Source organism: Copadichromis virginalis, linkage group LG6, assembly GCF_057382275.1.
Source record: "Copadichromis virginalis isolate Kocher_CV1m ecotype Utaka linkage group LG6, C_Virginalis_male_GT1.1, whole genome shotgun sequence".
NCBI lineage: Eukaryota > Metazoa > Chordata > Actinopteri > Cichliformes > Cichlidae > Copadichromis > Copadichromis virginalis.
The window spans coordinates 31,775,676-31,792,059 of record NC_140623.1 but is presented as its reverse complement, the minus strand read 5'-3'; the positions used below and the strand labels follow the sequence as shown (position 1 = coordinate 31,792,059).

The following is a 16,384-nucleotide window of genomic DNA, read 5'->3' as shown; positions in this document are numbered from 1 at the left end:
TTTGAAAACGCATTGGTGTGGACGTAGCCTAAAGAAGCAACATTGCTGGCTGAGAAGACATAATTTTACATTTGCAATCTGGATAGATATGCAAATGGTGCCACTGAGCTACTGTCCACTTCAATGAGCTACTAAATGCAGTTTGTATCTATAGCCAATTATGTGCAAAAGTCTTAAGCCACCCTCCATTTCTTTATATTTTGCTTCCAAGGAGCCAGGCTTTCCTTTATCTTTTTCAAAAGTTGTGAGCAGTTCTTCTCCAGATTTTCTGACGGTCTTTCAATGCCTTTCTTTGCTTTTTCACTCTGCTTTTAAATTAATTTTCAGTCCAGGCCTTCTACCTGACCATTTTCAATTTTTTTTTTGTTGCATTAGAAGAGCACCTAACTTAAGGGATGAACCAGTATCGTGTTTGCACACAACAGACAACTTAGCAAAGAACCAATTTGTAGGAAAATTAAATAGTTGCAATGATTCATTGAAACATGCTAACATGGAAGCGTGGGATATAAGGCAAAAACAGAGTTTGTACATTCTCATAAGCTGGAAAGGCAATACTATCTTAGGCAAGCTTTCTGAGGGACATTTGAAAGCTTTTTTGGATATTGGTGGCTCCACTACATTAATAATATTCAGGTCTGGACTCTGGGGAGGCCAATCCATGACTGATAGTGTTTTACTGTGTGTTTTTCTATCAAGGTATGCTTCACTGGATTCACAGTGCATTTGTGATCATTGTCATGATGAATAAATGAAGCCATTGCCATTCAAATGCTTTCCAGATGATTTTAATACCTCACCCTTTTCTCCTTGTTTCTCTTCCTTAAGAATGGCTTCTTGACAGCCACCCTTCCATTAAGACCTTTTCTAATGGGGCTTTGGCAAGCAGTAGACAGATTATCGAGATACTAGATGCATCTCTCAGGTCTTGCGTCGGGTCTTTGGAAATGTTTTAATGTATGATTTTTTAATAAATATCAGATATTGTTCAACTTTTGTTGATAGTTTTTTTAGGCCTGCCATTTTAGGCCTGCTAAGGATGCACTGCATAAATAGTGAGATATGCTTAGTTTTCTGCTAACAGGTCTTTGAGAATCACCTTTTGGTGTAAAAGTATAATTTTATGCCTGTTATACTTTGTTATCGTTGGTGCTTTTTAATATTTTCAATTAAAGGAATTGCAACAAGCTATGTGTTTTTACGGCAGGTTCCTAGTGACAATAAGACTAAAAATACAATTTAAAATAGGTCTATGCTAATTTGCCTGTTATGTGTGGACACAACACTAGTACACCCCTTGATTTAGGTCCTCTTTTTATGCTTGAAATAATTATATCCTAATTCTGAAAATGATCAAGTAGAAGGCCTGGACTGAAAATGAGTGAAAAAGTAGCCAATGTCCAAAGAAAAACTTTGAAAGACCTTCAGAAAGCCTTAGAAAGTATTTTTTCATGCTCAGTATTGCTTTTTGACTAGGGCTGCTCAATTAATCGAATTTTAATCACAATTACGATCTGGGCTTTCAACGATCATTAAAAATGACTGAGCCGATTATTAGCCCCTCCCTCGTGCTTTACTCTCGCGCTGCTCCGTGTGGCAAATCGAGCGCACCTCTCTGCATTTTGAACACGCATCACAACAATTAAGAGGACCCGAGGGAAGCTCGGAAAGCTAAGCAGAAGTTATTTGGAGAGGAGAGTGACTGCCGTTGGTTGAAAAGAGAGGTAAAAAAAAAGAACTTCAGTGGTGTGGAAACATTATGGGTTCGCGGAGTCAGACGTGGATCAAGTAGACATAGTGTGTAAACTTTGCTACGGTGTCATAGCTGCACCACAGAGCAACACTGCAAAGTTCACTAAGCATAGATGTTTACATTTTTCATTTATTTTTTATATTGCAAACATTTGCACTGTTATCAGTATTTGCACACTATTTTACATTATTTTTTAAAGTCATTATTCAATACATTGTTATTGTTAACCCTTTAAATCCCCGTAGAACCGGAACCGCGTAAGCTAGCGCAATAATTTGTTTTGCATATGAAACCGGAGGAGTTGTACTTACATCTTATGCCATCAGCTTGTCCTCGGTCACGGTTTCCTTCCACATAAAGCTTTGCAAAAATTGCATAAAAAGCGCTTGCAGGAACAAAAACATAATATTCCAGAAACACGCTTTGCCGATCCGATCAGCTGTTCGTAACACTTCCCACAATGAAAAAGATGTCAACGCAAACTATCGCATGTCCGCCATTTCCTGTCCGAAACCAGAAGTGACGTCATTTTGGCGGAAAATGTAGTTTTTTACTTGTAGGCCTTAAAAGCCTATACTGGTGTTTTTATAAGTCATGTTTGACTCTATACTTTTCTGAATAGTTGCTGGGATGCTTAGAACTCGAATTGCACTGCTGGAAATAGTTTGTTTTGATGCACATGCTGTTTTCTTTGCAAATTTGCATCATAGGATTGTTTTTTGTTTTTCCTGCAGTATATAAAAATTGCTGTATCTCCAAAATAAAACTATGAAGACACTCAAAATAAATTTCCTGTGGTGGGAAACTATTTTTTGCAACTTTTTTGTATTTAAAGTTTTGAGGGATAAGCCTCTTAAATTTCCCCAAGTAGAAATATATGTAAAAAAAAAAACAAAAACGATTTTCAATTTTTTTGTTGTTTATTGCACTTTTTTTAAATTAATGTAATTACTATGGACTTAATGCATACATATTACTAAAATAATATGGACTTTAAACAAAACTGTTCAACAAATCTTAAGGCAGGGAGTCTCTGTTATCTTACTTAACAGACATCCAAGGATATCATTTCAGCCCATTTGGAAAAAAAAATTTTTATGTTCAGATAAACGAAATCCTGATTAGAAAAAATTCTCAAAACATTACTCTTATTAAAATCACCACCACAAAGTGTCATTTGAAGCATTGCATTCAATCCACACTGTAGTGTGCATGTATGGCTGTGTAATGGTGTATCTGTGCTGTTCTACCCTCACATTATAAAATTTGAGAAAAAGGAGAAACAAACGCCTTTAGTTGAAACACTAGCAGAATATTAGCTATTTTATGGGGTGGCTGTAGCTCAGGTGGCAGAGCAGCCATTAATCAGAAGGTCGGTGGTTTGATCCCCGGCTGCCTCCTGGCTGCATGCCAAATATATTAGTATAGTACTAACCCCATGTTTGCCTACTGGTGGTGGTCAGAGGGCCCGGTGGAGCCAGTGTCCGGCAGCCTCGCCTCTGTCAGTGCACCCCAGGGCAGCTGTGGCTACAATGTAGCTTGCCATCGCCAGTGTGTGAATGTGTGTGTGAATGGGTGGATGACTGAATGTAGCGCTTTGGGGTCCTTAGGGACTAGAAAAGCGCTATACAAATGCAGGCCATTTTACCATTTATTAGCATAATGAAAAAGCTAATGAAAAATACAACACAACATATTTCTTTCATTATACTGTGGATATGCTGGATATTGTTTCCAAATAGACACATAGACACACTATCACATTTGCTGAAGTTTGCATTTCTGCAATGTGTAGTTACATTTCTGGGAAGGTGCATATACATTATGGTTTATAGATTTAGATTAGATTTAATGTAGTACTGTAATGAAGGAGGCAGAGGTTTGTTAACATTGTCTCACTAGCAAGAAAATCCTAGGTTCAAACCCAGCCTATGGGCCTTTCTGTGTGGAGTTTGCAAGTCTAAAGTCATGCTTAGGATGAACTGGTTATTCTAAACTGACCACCTGAATGCGGCTGTCTGGCTGTCTGTGTTCGCCCTGCAAAAACAGCCTATCCAAGGTGTACCCCACCTCTCAATATATGACAACTGGGATATGCTCCAGCCCCCCCACGTACCTGAACTGGTCAATCAAAAGAAAATGGATAAATGAGTGGATGGAAGGACTGTAATTAAGCATGGCAAGGGAATCCATTTAAAACAACTACATGTTTTAATAATGTGTTGATATCTTGGCCAGCTTATATACAACAAATTGTATATTGCCTTATCTATATTGTGGGTCATCCTAGCATAACTGATGCTTTAAGTATACATGAGTCACTTCAAGTTGTACTTCCTACACCTTTGTTTCAGATAGAAATTACTGATATCATATGGCTCATAGTTATTAATACTAATATCACAAATGAGTTATTATAGTGCTTTACATTTGAGTGAATCAACAATTATACTCAATACTATAATATATATATTTTTTGTAATGTGCTATGATTTACAGAGATAACTTTAACTTTTAGAACTTTGAATTATAGTATGGTTGGGTTTTTAAAATTGTTTTATTGTATCAAACCTTTAATGTATGACTTTATTATTTTCATGGAAATCTCTGAGAACTTCTGTCTGCCTGACCTGCACAAAGCTGTCTGATTGACATCTCGAGCCTGCTGTCATTTCAGCACCAGCTCGAGCGGAGAGCGCCCTTCTTGCGCCCTTCACATCGCCCAACAGCCAAGCAGTGAGCAAACTGTTTCCACTGAGCGTCCTAGGAATGAGTGACACACTTTATCCACCCCAGAAAAAAAATTCTATAAAAAACAAGCTCACCATGGCTACAGAAAGAGAAGTGGGCCTGTCTGACTGGGCCTGTGTGTCTAATCTTAGCGGAAGGAAACGAGGAAATACCCAGCGCTCTTTGCCTTCTCTCCCTCTTCTCTCGACTATGTCCTTCCACAGTCTTGAGCACTGAGCCCCGTGTGTCAGCAGTTACACATTTTCGACCAACAATCAACCACCTCGTTGTGTGTCGCGGCAGCTTCGGTTTTGTCGTTATCTGCAGCAGCTCAGTTTGTGCCACCTACCTTCTCTTTGGCTTCAACAGTCGGGATGGACGGGAGCAAACCGTTGATGCTGTGCCTCCTTATCCTCTTCCTGCCTCCGCCGCTTATTAAACCGTTGTAGAAGTAAAGTACGGCGCCACCCGTTGCAACGCAAACCCCGGCTGCCAGACACCTCCAGGTCCTTCTTCCATTGGCCGTCTGCCCACCGACCAGCTCGTTTCTTGTCGCCGACCAGAGGTTGAGCTTGCCGGCCAGTGCTGCCACTCTGCGGAAAGCAGCCATTGCTGCCGTGGTATTAGCTTCTGCTTGGCTGCTGTGATTGTAACTTTGAGGGCAGCTCAAAAGTATCGCGTTTCCCTGATTTCATCGCGAGATTTACGGCCTTTCTGTTCTTGGCATGACAGAGAACAAAGTCCCGCACAGCGCGGAGGATTTGATGCTTCGCTGAGTGATTAATTTTAACCAAGGTCAATTATAAACACAGAGAGATAAACTATTATGAAGCTAAACTCAAGCTTATCCAGTTCGCATAAAAGAGGCCATATTAACAGCCTACACCAAAATCAAAAATACTGAATATTAAATTAAAATGCATGTGAAATATAGTGAAATATATATAGACAGCTCTATTTTCTAAACGGATTAGTGCGTCTGAAAAGTGGCATTGAATAAAGTAGAACATATATGCGTTTTCTCATTTAGAAGTTAGGCCTGCAATAACCTAATAGAAGTATATAACGACTACTCTGAAGTATTTTAAAAATGTGCAAAGACAGTTGTACTACTTCATAAGGTACTGGCAGCTGGCAGACTAACTGTGACACACATGGAAAGAATAAGAAAACGACTCAGTAAAACATATTCCACGGTATCATCTTAAGTATCTTGTCAGGTGAGCATGGGCACATCTTGAAATAAATTAAAGAGATTGTATTTTTTTTTTTTTTTTGGGGGGGGGGGGGTGTCTCTAAATGAGTAATGATATTATTGATATCGATATTTGTCACTTTGCCTTTGTCATTCACGAAGGGTCAATGTAGTGTCGAATTTCCAGTTGTAAGTGATGGATCAAAGGAGCCAAAAGAGCAGATATCAAACAAATATCAAAGATGAACTCTTCATTTAAGTCCTCACATGTAGGGCTAATGTTAACCTGATGGGGCTTTTCTGATGACTTTGATGCTAAAACAATAAAGGGAAGAAGTCTAATAGATGGCCTGTCACCTGTTCACACATGAAGCTCAGTGGATCACTTGGCCCATAAGCTGAAAACAGATCAAACAATGTCTAAAACCTCTTGATAGAAATCAACCATTTAAAAGACTGAGTATTGATATTAAACGCTTCAATTATTGCTTTGATTTCTATTTTCTTCACAACCCAAACATCATTAATGTAGCATGGTGACTAATCCTAATTAAGTTTCCTGGTTTACTGGTTACATTTTTTTTATGAAACTGCAATTTGAAAAGCTGTAAAATGTCTCCAAATCTTTACTTTGACACAAAAAATTCAATATTTTTCTGGATCACAACAATAGAGGTATTCATAGGGGTTCAGGTAGATACAAAGTACCATATCTGCATGCAGGTCACTTATTTTTAATCTATCTATACACGAAAGATTGCAGAAATATGATTTTCTTTTTTTTTCTCCTGCATTTTCTGACTGACCTATGAAGATTAAAATATGATGAAATTAAAGTCTGCACTTTCATGGGGCCCTCTGAATCGTGTCCTGGGTTCGCTAGACCCTAGTTTGGAGACCACTTGCATTAATAACCTCTAGGCTACTTATTCAGTTATTCCATTATCCAGGCATTCGATTAGGTTGTGATTTCTTTGTGTGTGTATTGTGTGTGTGTGTGTGGGTGAGGGGTTAGAGGTGGGGGTATAACCCTAGGGACCTCCTCATCATCATCGTCACCCTCCTCCTCCATGACAGCTATGTTCCTATATGCTTGGCTTCCCTCCATGTCCCACTTGCAGCGTTGTAAAAGAAAACCTACACTGGAGCGAATCATGTGGTCCTGGGAACTGATCACTTGCGCCTTGTGTGAACAGTTCCCAGGACGATGTGGCGTAGTAGTTGACGTCTTCACTGAGGCCAAATCGATATCCAATACTAGACCAGATCGGCCTGAGGCGATTACGATTGATCCTGTCGCCCTTTAAAAAAAAAGTTCTTTTTGTGCTGGTCATAAATACTAATGAACCGAGGGAAAGAGGGAGAAGGACACGCGCCACACACATAGATGCCCTCTAACTTGTCTGTCACACACACGTGTGCAAAGGCAGTGCAGAAAACTGGCGTCATAAGAAACATTTTGTACTTAATAAGTATGTCAGGTCCTGCAGCGTGACAAGTAGACCCGTGTTATTGGTGTGGGTATATGACTTTTTGTCATGCTGCAAGACCTGACATGAGTACAAAATGACCCGAGTATGGCACAGCAACACCTCTGGACCTTCAACTCATTTATCAACGGGACTCCCAGGGGAAGGGGAGGCAGTGTGAGCGCGTGCGTTTGCGTGCACGACCATGTGTCTGTATTGCTGCCCCAATCAATGCCATGATCTGGAACACAAGACCATGCTTCGTGCCCTTGGTTTAAATAAAATCACAGTCTGTATTAGAGGATAAATAGTGTTGAGCAATTCAGAGCTAAATAAATGACGCCGCACCATAAAAATTAAGAAAGGACTGTTTCGCCGGTGTTTCGAAAAAGCGTCTTTTTGGAATCCACAGGCTTTTATTACCAAACCGCCATGATCACGGTCAACTTCAGTATAGTAGACTGATATTTTACATTAATCTGATATACTCAGTATAACGTTTCCCACTGGAGCGTGTTCATTGTTATGATCACTAAAATATTTGTTTCCACAACAAACTCCGTTTTTGTCTCTCAAAATAGCACTTATTTTACACCCCCCCCCCCCCCCCCAAGCCCTTCAGTGTCAAGTGTCGGGGTATTTTCTAAGCGTGTGGTTCAAACAGGTATATTCCCGTTCCCGTCTTCTGGTTGTTATTGCCTGATCCCCTTACAAGATCCCTGCGCTTTGAAGCCTCTGTTTCTTTGATTCGTCTCGTAAGACCACAATTAAGGGTATATATGAGCTCCAGTGTTGTTCAAAGCATCGTGGAAAGATCAATGAAAGGATTGACAGTCAAGTGATGTCGTTTGCACAGGTGTGTGTGGGTGCATGTGTACGGCTGTGTGTGTCTGTGTGTGCGGGTGCTGTAAATGTGCGGCTGGGTTACATAAAACAGGAGCAATAAATCAACATTCGAGTGCGAAAATTACGCAAATGGGGGCTTTCCTCGCCCCTCTTTCTCTCTGCACCTGAGCCATTTCGAAATGGGGGCACTGAGATGTAAAGCATTTAAGATAATGGCAACATCACTTTCATGCCTATTTGACATGCACACGCTGTTTCTTTCTCTCCACAACTATTTCACACCCAAGTTGCAGAGACGCGCGCTCCGCAGCAACTCTTATAAACACCTGTACAGTTTAATCTGTTTAATCTGCTGCTAAAGTGTCCACGAGCAAAATGACATTTTGTCCGTTTGTGAGTTAGGGAAACATTCATGTGGCTTGAGGGGAAGTAAGGGAAAATACGCCTGTCATGCTAATTTTTATTAGTGGTTATTAATTTTCCTCTCACGTGCCCCTGCGCTAAGACTGAACATCAAAGGTGAGACGGGAGAATAGCGAGAACAAAAATTAGCCATAAAGAGAGGGGATCGGGCCATATTTGCATAAAAGGCAACCTGGGGTTAATAGGAGGCAGTGCGCTATAAATGTGGAGTGGTTTTCACTGGTTTCACTGCGCTACACACTGCTGCTGGGGGAGGTATCACTTGAGAGAAGAAATAAAAGGCTGAAGTGAATTTAGCGAGAGAGAGCAAGAGAGCAAGAGAGGGGGGTGAGAAAGAGAGGGAGAGAGAGAGGAAAACCCTGGTGCGCACAGGAGCAAAGGGGGAGTATCCCGAGTTGAAGAGGAGAGAATAGAAGAGAGGAAAGAAGGATAAATAGCAGAAGAGAGGAGACGGGGGACACACGCTGCAGCAAGCGGGGATGCGTACTCATCCAACATCAAGATAACGCAGGAGTTTAATCTCAATTAGATGCCAGTCTGATCACAGGGATTTTCTCTGCACGCACGGTCAACTTTTTCCCTTTCTTCGCCTTTCGGCTTGACCTTCGCTCACTTGCTCATATAGAGGCTCTCTACTCATCACTTGGAACTCGACTTGGAGCTCCTACGCTGCAAACAGGATCTGGTGTGTCATCTGTGATGGGGGCAGCGGCCGAGGTTGGGAGCTTCGCCAACGGATTTTTGGACAGCTTTGGTGCCGTTCCGGCTCCCGTTGGCTCTCAGTTTATTCTCACCCCTGCCGGGGCGGTGGACTACAATTCGGCGACCGGATTGATAATGGGGGGACATGGACAACAGCAAGAGCACCTAATGTCTGCGGAGAGGCTGTCCCGGAGCCTGGCGGACCTCAGCCATCTGAAGGGGATTCTGAGGCGGAGGCAGCTGTACTGCAGGACCGGGTTCCACCTGGAGATTCATCCTGACGGCACCGTGCAGGGCACCAGGAAAGACCACAGCAGATTCGGTACAGAGCCTGTGAATTCTGGCAGCACAAGTAGTAGTAAGAGCATAGAAAAGCTATTTTGAATTTTCAGACTGATTGACACACTGTCAGGTATCATTGTGGTGGAGACGCTGACAGACTCACATACAAACAGAATCTAAACAGGGGAGGAAATAGTGATAATCAGCATACAGCAGCGAAAAGCTTACTGGATTGTATACCAAATAATATATAAAATAGAGGTGGCCATGAGTTATAACAGAGGACTTATAACTCATACGGGGAAATAGCTGCATCACTCCTACAGTCACAGCCGTCGTGACTTGAAATACCCATGCCAATACAGGCTGCTTTAATCAAACGCTAATCATGAATGCAGCCGCTATTTCCAGGTGGAACAATATTTGAGATATTATATATTTGCACTTTTTTTTTTTTTTTTTTACCACGTTTCCTCTTTCAGATTAGATTGGACGCTTTTACAAACTTATCTCCAGCTATCAAGATAAAAAGCTGCAGGTTGCGGCACATCAAAAGTAGATTATTTATCGCTGCAAGGTTGTAGCGCCTCTGGTACTTGATTCATTTCATTTGAGATTTGGTTGTAACCTCATACCAGAAACCACTCTAACCTAACTTGTCAGAGGCATTTGATGGACATACTCTACGAATTTGTATGGAGAACAGACACAATTTAGTAAACTGAAACGTTGTCAGCAAGACTAGTGCTCTATTATACCAAATATGAATTGCTATTTAATATTTCCATGTTGCCAGATATGCTAATGATTGCTTAATTGATTAATGATTGTTTAATTAATGTAATGTAATGTGTGTTTGCAGGTATACTGGAATTCATCAGTTTAGCTGTGGGACTCGTCAGCATCAAAGGGGTGGACAGTGGCCTTTACCTTGCCATGAACAGCAAGGGAGAATTGTACGGCTCTGTAAGTATACACCTTTGAACAGATACATATTGGCACACACATATTTCTGTTTTTCAAGAATGATGTCCACAGCCAGTAGGTGGCACATTTTGCACCCTAAAACTCATCCGTTGTTGTCCTCTCTTTCTGCAGGAGAAGCTGTCAGCAGAATGTGTTTTCAGAGAGCAATTTGAAGAAAACTGGTACAACACCTACTCCTCTAACATCTATCGGCATGGAGAGAAAGGTTCATTTTATTTTGTTGCTTTGAACAAAGATGGGACGTCCCGTGATGGAACAAGATCAAGGAGGCATCAGAGGTTCACTCACTTCCTACCAAGACCTGTAGATCCAGAAAGAGTTCCAGAGCTGTACAGAGACATACTGGGTCAGAGCTGAGGCAGAATGAATTAGCTGGTGAAAAGCAAGGTTAAAAGCAGAAGTGCACCCGAGGTCATCCCCTTAAGGGAGATGGATGATCTTGTTTATGTGGAAAAAATAGGATCGTAAAAGTGCACCAAATCAACACTCCCCACTGCTGGCATGGAGGAAGGAAAGAAAACCCGACTGGCTGGGGAATGTGACTGAACAGCATCAGGGATCTTCTGTGGAACCTGTGAAGAGCCCCATGACAGAGACTACTGGGGCTCCACATATTTTCACCTTATCAGCCTATGCAAAAGCCCTGGTGGCCAAACGGATGATCTTTAAATTTTTATTAAGTTTCACTAATGAAATCCAACTATCTGCTTGCCCAGACTGCATGTTCAAAAGGACAAAGCTGTGAACTTGATAGCTGAGATTAACCACTGGCTGCTAGTAACCTTTTACTGCTGTGTCTTGTCAATTTTGATGTTTTGAGTCGACCTTTTATTCCAACATTACTGTGGCTGCTAAGTAAACAAATAATTTACATGCAAAATCCACTATAAAGTGTGGCTGGTTTACATTAAAAAAAGTTCATGCACTGGAAGGCAGCCACATTTGTTCTGTAAAACGGGTCTTAGAGCTGGGATAATCACATGTACTGAAATGACTGTTGTGATGGCATGGGTGAAGTACCCTTTGAAATCAATCCAGACTATGATTTTTCTGCAAAATGCATGAGGAGGAAGAGAAGAATAACAGTGTCCTGTGTGTGGGATGGTGTGTTTTGTAATGGAGCTCTTATGGAAGCCAGTGAAGGAATTCCGACTGCTGTCAAACAATGGATGGGACTGACAAAGACACCTTTACAGACATTTTGAAATCTTTATTCTTATTTATGAGTTTTCCTTTCCAAGGACATACAGTATATTTATTTCATATATTTATTTATTTTGAGACTATATTTTTACAGCTATGAGATAAAATAAAATAAAAACATCCAGAATATGCACGAGATTTTTCTTATTTATTTTATCATCATAGTATAAACTGTTGTTTTGTGGTCATTGAAGGAGGTCTTTTCATAGTTTTTGAGACTTTGTGTTCTGCATATTGACGCTATGACTTCTTAAACTGCAATATCGATCATATCAGTCTTTCCAATCTTTCCAGTGCTTTGTCTGTTTGAGCCAATGTGGTTAACTTAATCTGCATGTTGGCAATGATATTAAAAACGTTGACTTCTTTATGACTAGTACAACATTTATCTGGAGAACTTGTCTGGAACAACCAATCACTAACCTTAAAAATAGACATCCATAAGAAATAGATGCACTTTAAGTCTTTTGCAATGTTAAACTGTGGTGGTGTAGCATTTTTGTGTGAAAAAAGTTTATATAAGACTTCTGCATAGCACACGTGTGTGATTCCTCCCTCTCAGCTCTTCTAGAAGCCTCCTTTTTTGTCAGTCCCTGTCTACTGGGAGGCAGGGGCAATATCCAGAAAACAGGAAGAAAGAAGATACGAGGAAGTAAAAGTTGAAAGCTACCCTATTCTGTGATTCAATCACACACACAGAAAAATTCCCATATTTCAACTTTAATATTTGTTACTCTCCAAAAAAAAGCAAGACAACTGAAATGACATCATTTGGGCATTTTTCCATTCTTAATAATCACATCAAGAGCTGCACATAGTACTGATTTATACACTGATATTAATTTAAGTTATTTATACAGTTAAAATAGTCATTTAAAAAACTGGTACATTGTTTTTGACAAGTAATATTGCTAGATTTCCCCTTCAATATACTATACATCATGCTATACATGTTACATGGCACAGATAACCTGATAGCTGGATTATCAGCCCTCTCTTAGTTAACAACGTCCACAAAATTTGTTTTAAAAAAAAAAAAGCCTGAATTGGAAAAAAATATTTAGCATCTTTTTTGTAGTTAAATGGATCACAATTTGAAGTACGGAAGACAGCGAGATGGGGCAATGAGTTACTGTGATCTCCAACTAGACACGTGATTGACAGGGCTAATGCTATGGCTCTTTCATTCACATATCCTGTGTGAGTCATCCCTCATTCTTAACACACCTGAAACTGATTTGGTCAAATTTCATTTACATTTGCATAATGACTGAAACCAGCCCACTGAAGGAACAATGGGCTGGGGACCTCCCAAACCTGCAGTCAGCTGAGACTGAAGAAGTCATTTGGATGAGTGACGAAACGTTTCTCCCACAAAACGCTACGTCCAGATGAACAGAATCAACTTTTGGAGATTTACTTTCCTGGATGATTGAGAATGCATCAAGACGAGAAAGCATGATGTTTGTTTAGTAGTGTTTAAAGCATTTTGCACAGAATATTTCCCAGGTTTCATTCAACACGGTGTGTTGAGTTCAGTATCGATATTGACCAAACACTATAATTCAAAGGATTATTTACTAGCTGCTCACTTCAAAGTCCAGTTAGCAGCTGTTCAAAAATTATGATCTTAAAGTTCCCCTTTTTTACTATAAAAGGCCCAGTCTTATGAAATCATCAGTTCTTAATCACAGAAAGTTGATTGCATTTGACTTGATGGAACTCAGGGATATATATCTAGATATAAATATATATATTTATATCTGGATATATATCCCAGATATAAATATATATATTTATATCTGGGACTCTCCACCATTTGACCTTAGAACTGAAGAAGCTTCTCGGATGAGAGGTGAAACGTCTTCAAGCAACTTAAAGAAGTCCAGACGCTTTTCTTTGCAAGCTCCTTTGACAACTCAGGGAGGCTTTATATGTGAAAAGGGAATGACCATTGCTGAACTCTTTCATCATCACCATCCCAACTTTGTGAATAGTACTCATAGTCACTGATCAGTGGTCATGATAATTTGCATATTAACGATCATGAAACTGAGCTTGCAACTTGGTGCTAGTTTCAGTCATTGTGCAACTGCAGTGTTTATAAGGTTGGGGAAACCTGCAGTTGGCTGAGAGTGAAGAAGTCACTTGGATGAGTGATGAAATGTTTCTACAACTGCAAAACTTTGCAGCAGATATGCAAATAACAGATAACTAGAAGTCTGGGGCAAGACTTCCCGTTCCTTGTTTACTATAAGATGACAGTGAGTGCTTTTGAGATTGCATGTCAGTGAACGTGTTCTTCATTTACTGTTTTTTCCCAAAGCCTCCTCTACTGAAGCTTGTATTACCAAAATCTGGCTCCTTTTGTACAGATTCTATATATTATTGTGTGGTTATATAAACATTATGTAAAGGCTTAAACCTCTGTGGAGGCAAAAACAAAGTTCCCAGTGAGAACAACTTAACTTCGCTCCTTCTTCAAACATCTCATGGAGCTACCAATAATTAGCAACTTAACTAGCTATAATAACATTTTACAGATATGCTACTTAAAGTGCACTGCAAGCTTTTGTGGGTATAGCAAAATGAATTAAAGGCAAAGGTGCTTAGGATAGTCCACAAAATAATCCAAATCTATCTTTGGATAAAAGCTGTGCATGAAGATCAAAAGCTTGTAAATGGCCCTTGAGGTAAGCATGTTTTATTACTCTGTGCATCTGTTTGTTAAAGTTTAATAATTCAAACAAAATTTAATTAAGGCTCTTAAAGGAGAGTGAAACTGGAGTAGGCTAGTTAGCATAACCAAGAAACATGTCAATCTTTAGAATTACTTTAGCACACCTTAAGTACTCTTCACACGGGACTAGAATTACCTGAGGCCCACGTGTGATTAAGGGATTTGCCCCCCACGTAATGTTTGGTAACCTTTAATCTACTTTGTGCAGGCTAAGTGCTTGAACAGGCTCTATAGTTATCGGAGTCCTGAATAACCCCCTGTTGTGACATCCACAGGACCCCTGTGTACTGGGGTCAAGGCTAAAATGGCCTAACAAAGCCTAACTCTGTACAGTACTGATGGAAGACTACCTGTACCCTGAAACATCTGGCTGGTGTGAAACTGGGAAGAGAGCAGCTCCTTCTTATTTGCCTGATATTCTTTTATGTGTCCAGCTGCATTTCACATCAAGGAGATACTGTCATGCATAGGATGGTGCCAGCATACTGGCTCATCAGCTTGGCAACATGTTTCAGATAAGATTACATAGTGCTTTCGTTCATATCTGCCCAGTTGTACAGGCTGGAGCACGGTTACATTGTGTCTAGTTAGGACACGGTTCAGTGTGTGTATAATCCTCTGATAGGGGTGTACAGTGTAGGCTAAGAGGAAAAGAACATCACACAAACGGTACCTGAGTACCAGCATATGGATACTGACTGAAACTTCATGTCAGACACAGCAAGAGAGAAACATCTTAAAAACTAGGAAAAAGAGAGAGGCATGTATGACTTAAAAGTTTTCAAGAAACAGGTGGGTTTCGGAGAAGATAAAATAGAGAGGAAAAAAACTATATGGGTTCTTAGTGCTTTGCTGGTCTGTCGGGTTACAATCTTCCTTTGAAGTGTGTGTGTGTGTTTGCAGGGAGGGAGAGGCATGTTTATGTGACTCAAAGTGACTGCACAGATTCATGTCAGCACAACTTCTGTGTGTGTGCGTGTGTGTGCGTGTGATCTGTGAATCTGTGTGAAGGTGAGCCAGGGGTTCTCCTGACTAGAGGGCTGTCTGACTGATGTGTGAAGGCCTGTGTGTGTGTGTGTGTGTGTGTGTGTGTGTGTGTGTGTGTGTGTGTGTGTGTGTGTGTGTGTGTGTGTGTGTGTGTGCATTGCCATGCCTCAATCCTGTTTCTTCTTTCTCCGTCTATCCTCTGTGGGGTTTTCCACTGACTGGTTAGATCTCCACTGCTGGATCCATGCAGGAATCATCATAGAAAACAAGGGGAAAAAATGTGGTAAAAATTCTTTAAATCTCGTCAAACCTCCCACTAATGTTTCTCGCCTTTCTCTTCCAAGTAGTGGGAAAAAAGCTCCTCTGAGGCATTTGTCTTACTCTGTTACACATACTGTTGTTTCTCCTGGAAGGCTAAACGTTTTATATCTCCACTAAAATAACAAGAAAATTCAATATTATCTGCTTCAGGAGTATAGTACCTTATTTTGACACAAAATTTTGAACTTGTGGGCAGAACGCTGAAAGTAAATTAAATTTAACCTTCTTCAAACGCTGCTTCTTTAGCAAAGTACTTTTAAGCCAATGTGCCTCTAAATGTACTGTTCTGACAAACTATAAGCTCTAAGCGTAACAGTGATAACGTATTCCCTTAAAAATAAAGTGTGTGTGCTGGTACGTATGTGCAACAAGCAGAATCCACACAGGTGTTCTTCCTGCAGACGTCAACACACACACACTCCTAAGGTGTGCGTACTCAAGCTTTCATCAGGTCTCTGTGTGTGAGATTAATGGTTCTGTGGGGGTGACTCAGCTGCGATGAATTCACAGAAGAAAAAGTGTTCATCCCAAATTCTTAGACATATTAGACAGCTATGAACTCATCCAGCTTTTGATAGATACGTCTTAATAAACTTAATTAAGTGCTGTTCAAACTAGAAAGAAACAACTGAGTAGTTGAGCTTTAGCCTGCCTTAATGATGGACCTTTTGGGGATCTTTTTTTAGCTTAATGAGAACATTTTCAGTTTCTCTCATTTTAATGATCTCAAGGTACTAAGTTTGAAA

The 16,384-nt window shown here is 40.3% G+C and overlaps 2 protein-coding genes across 7 annotated transcripts in view; one reads left to right on the top strand and one right to left on the bottom strand.

Annotated features, from left to right (window-relative positions):
- micu3a (mitochondrial calcium uptake 3a) overlaps nt 1-5,173 on the bottom strand; it is a 41,833-nt gene extending 36,660 nt beyond the window's left edge. For 3 of the 6 annotated variants that reach the window (XM_085459878.1, XM_085459873.1, XM_085459875.1), the window contains exon 1: nt 4,833-5,173. In XM_085459878.1, the coding sequence (XP_085316004.1) occupies nt 4,833-5,093 (261 nt within the window). In that variant the 5' untranslated portion in view covers nt 5,094-5,173. The remainder of the gene's footprint in view (nt 1-4,832) is intronic. The other 3 variants (XM_085459874.1, XM_085459876.1, XM_085459877.1) reach the window with 2 other exon arrangements.
- Nucleotides 5,174-8,676: 3,503 nt separating this feature from the next.
- fgf20a (fibroblast growth factor 20a) lies at nt 8,677-11,719 on the top strand. Its single transcript, XM_085460922.1, has 3 exons — nt 8,677-9,440; nt 10,263-10,366; nt 10,499-11,719. The coding sequence occupies exons 1-3, from the start codon at nt 9,116-9,118 to the stop codon at nt 10,742-10,744; spliced, it is 675 nt and encodes a 224-aa protein (XP_085317048.1). The 5' UTR covers nt 8,677-9,115; the 3' UTR covers nt 10,745-11,719.
- Nucleotides 11,720-16,384: the final 4,665 nt, after the last annotated feature.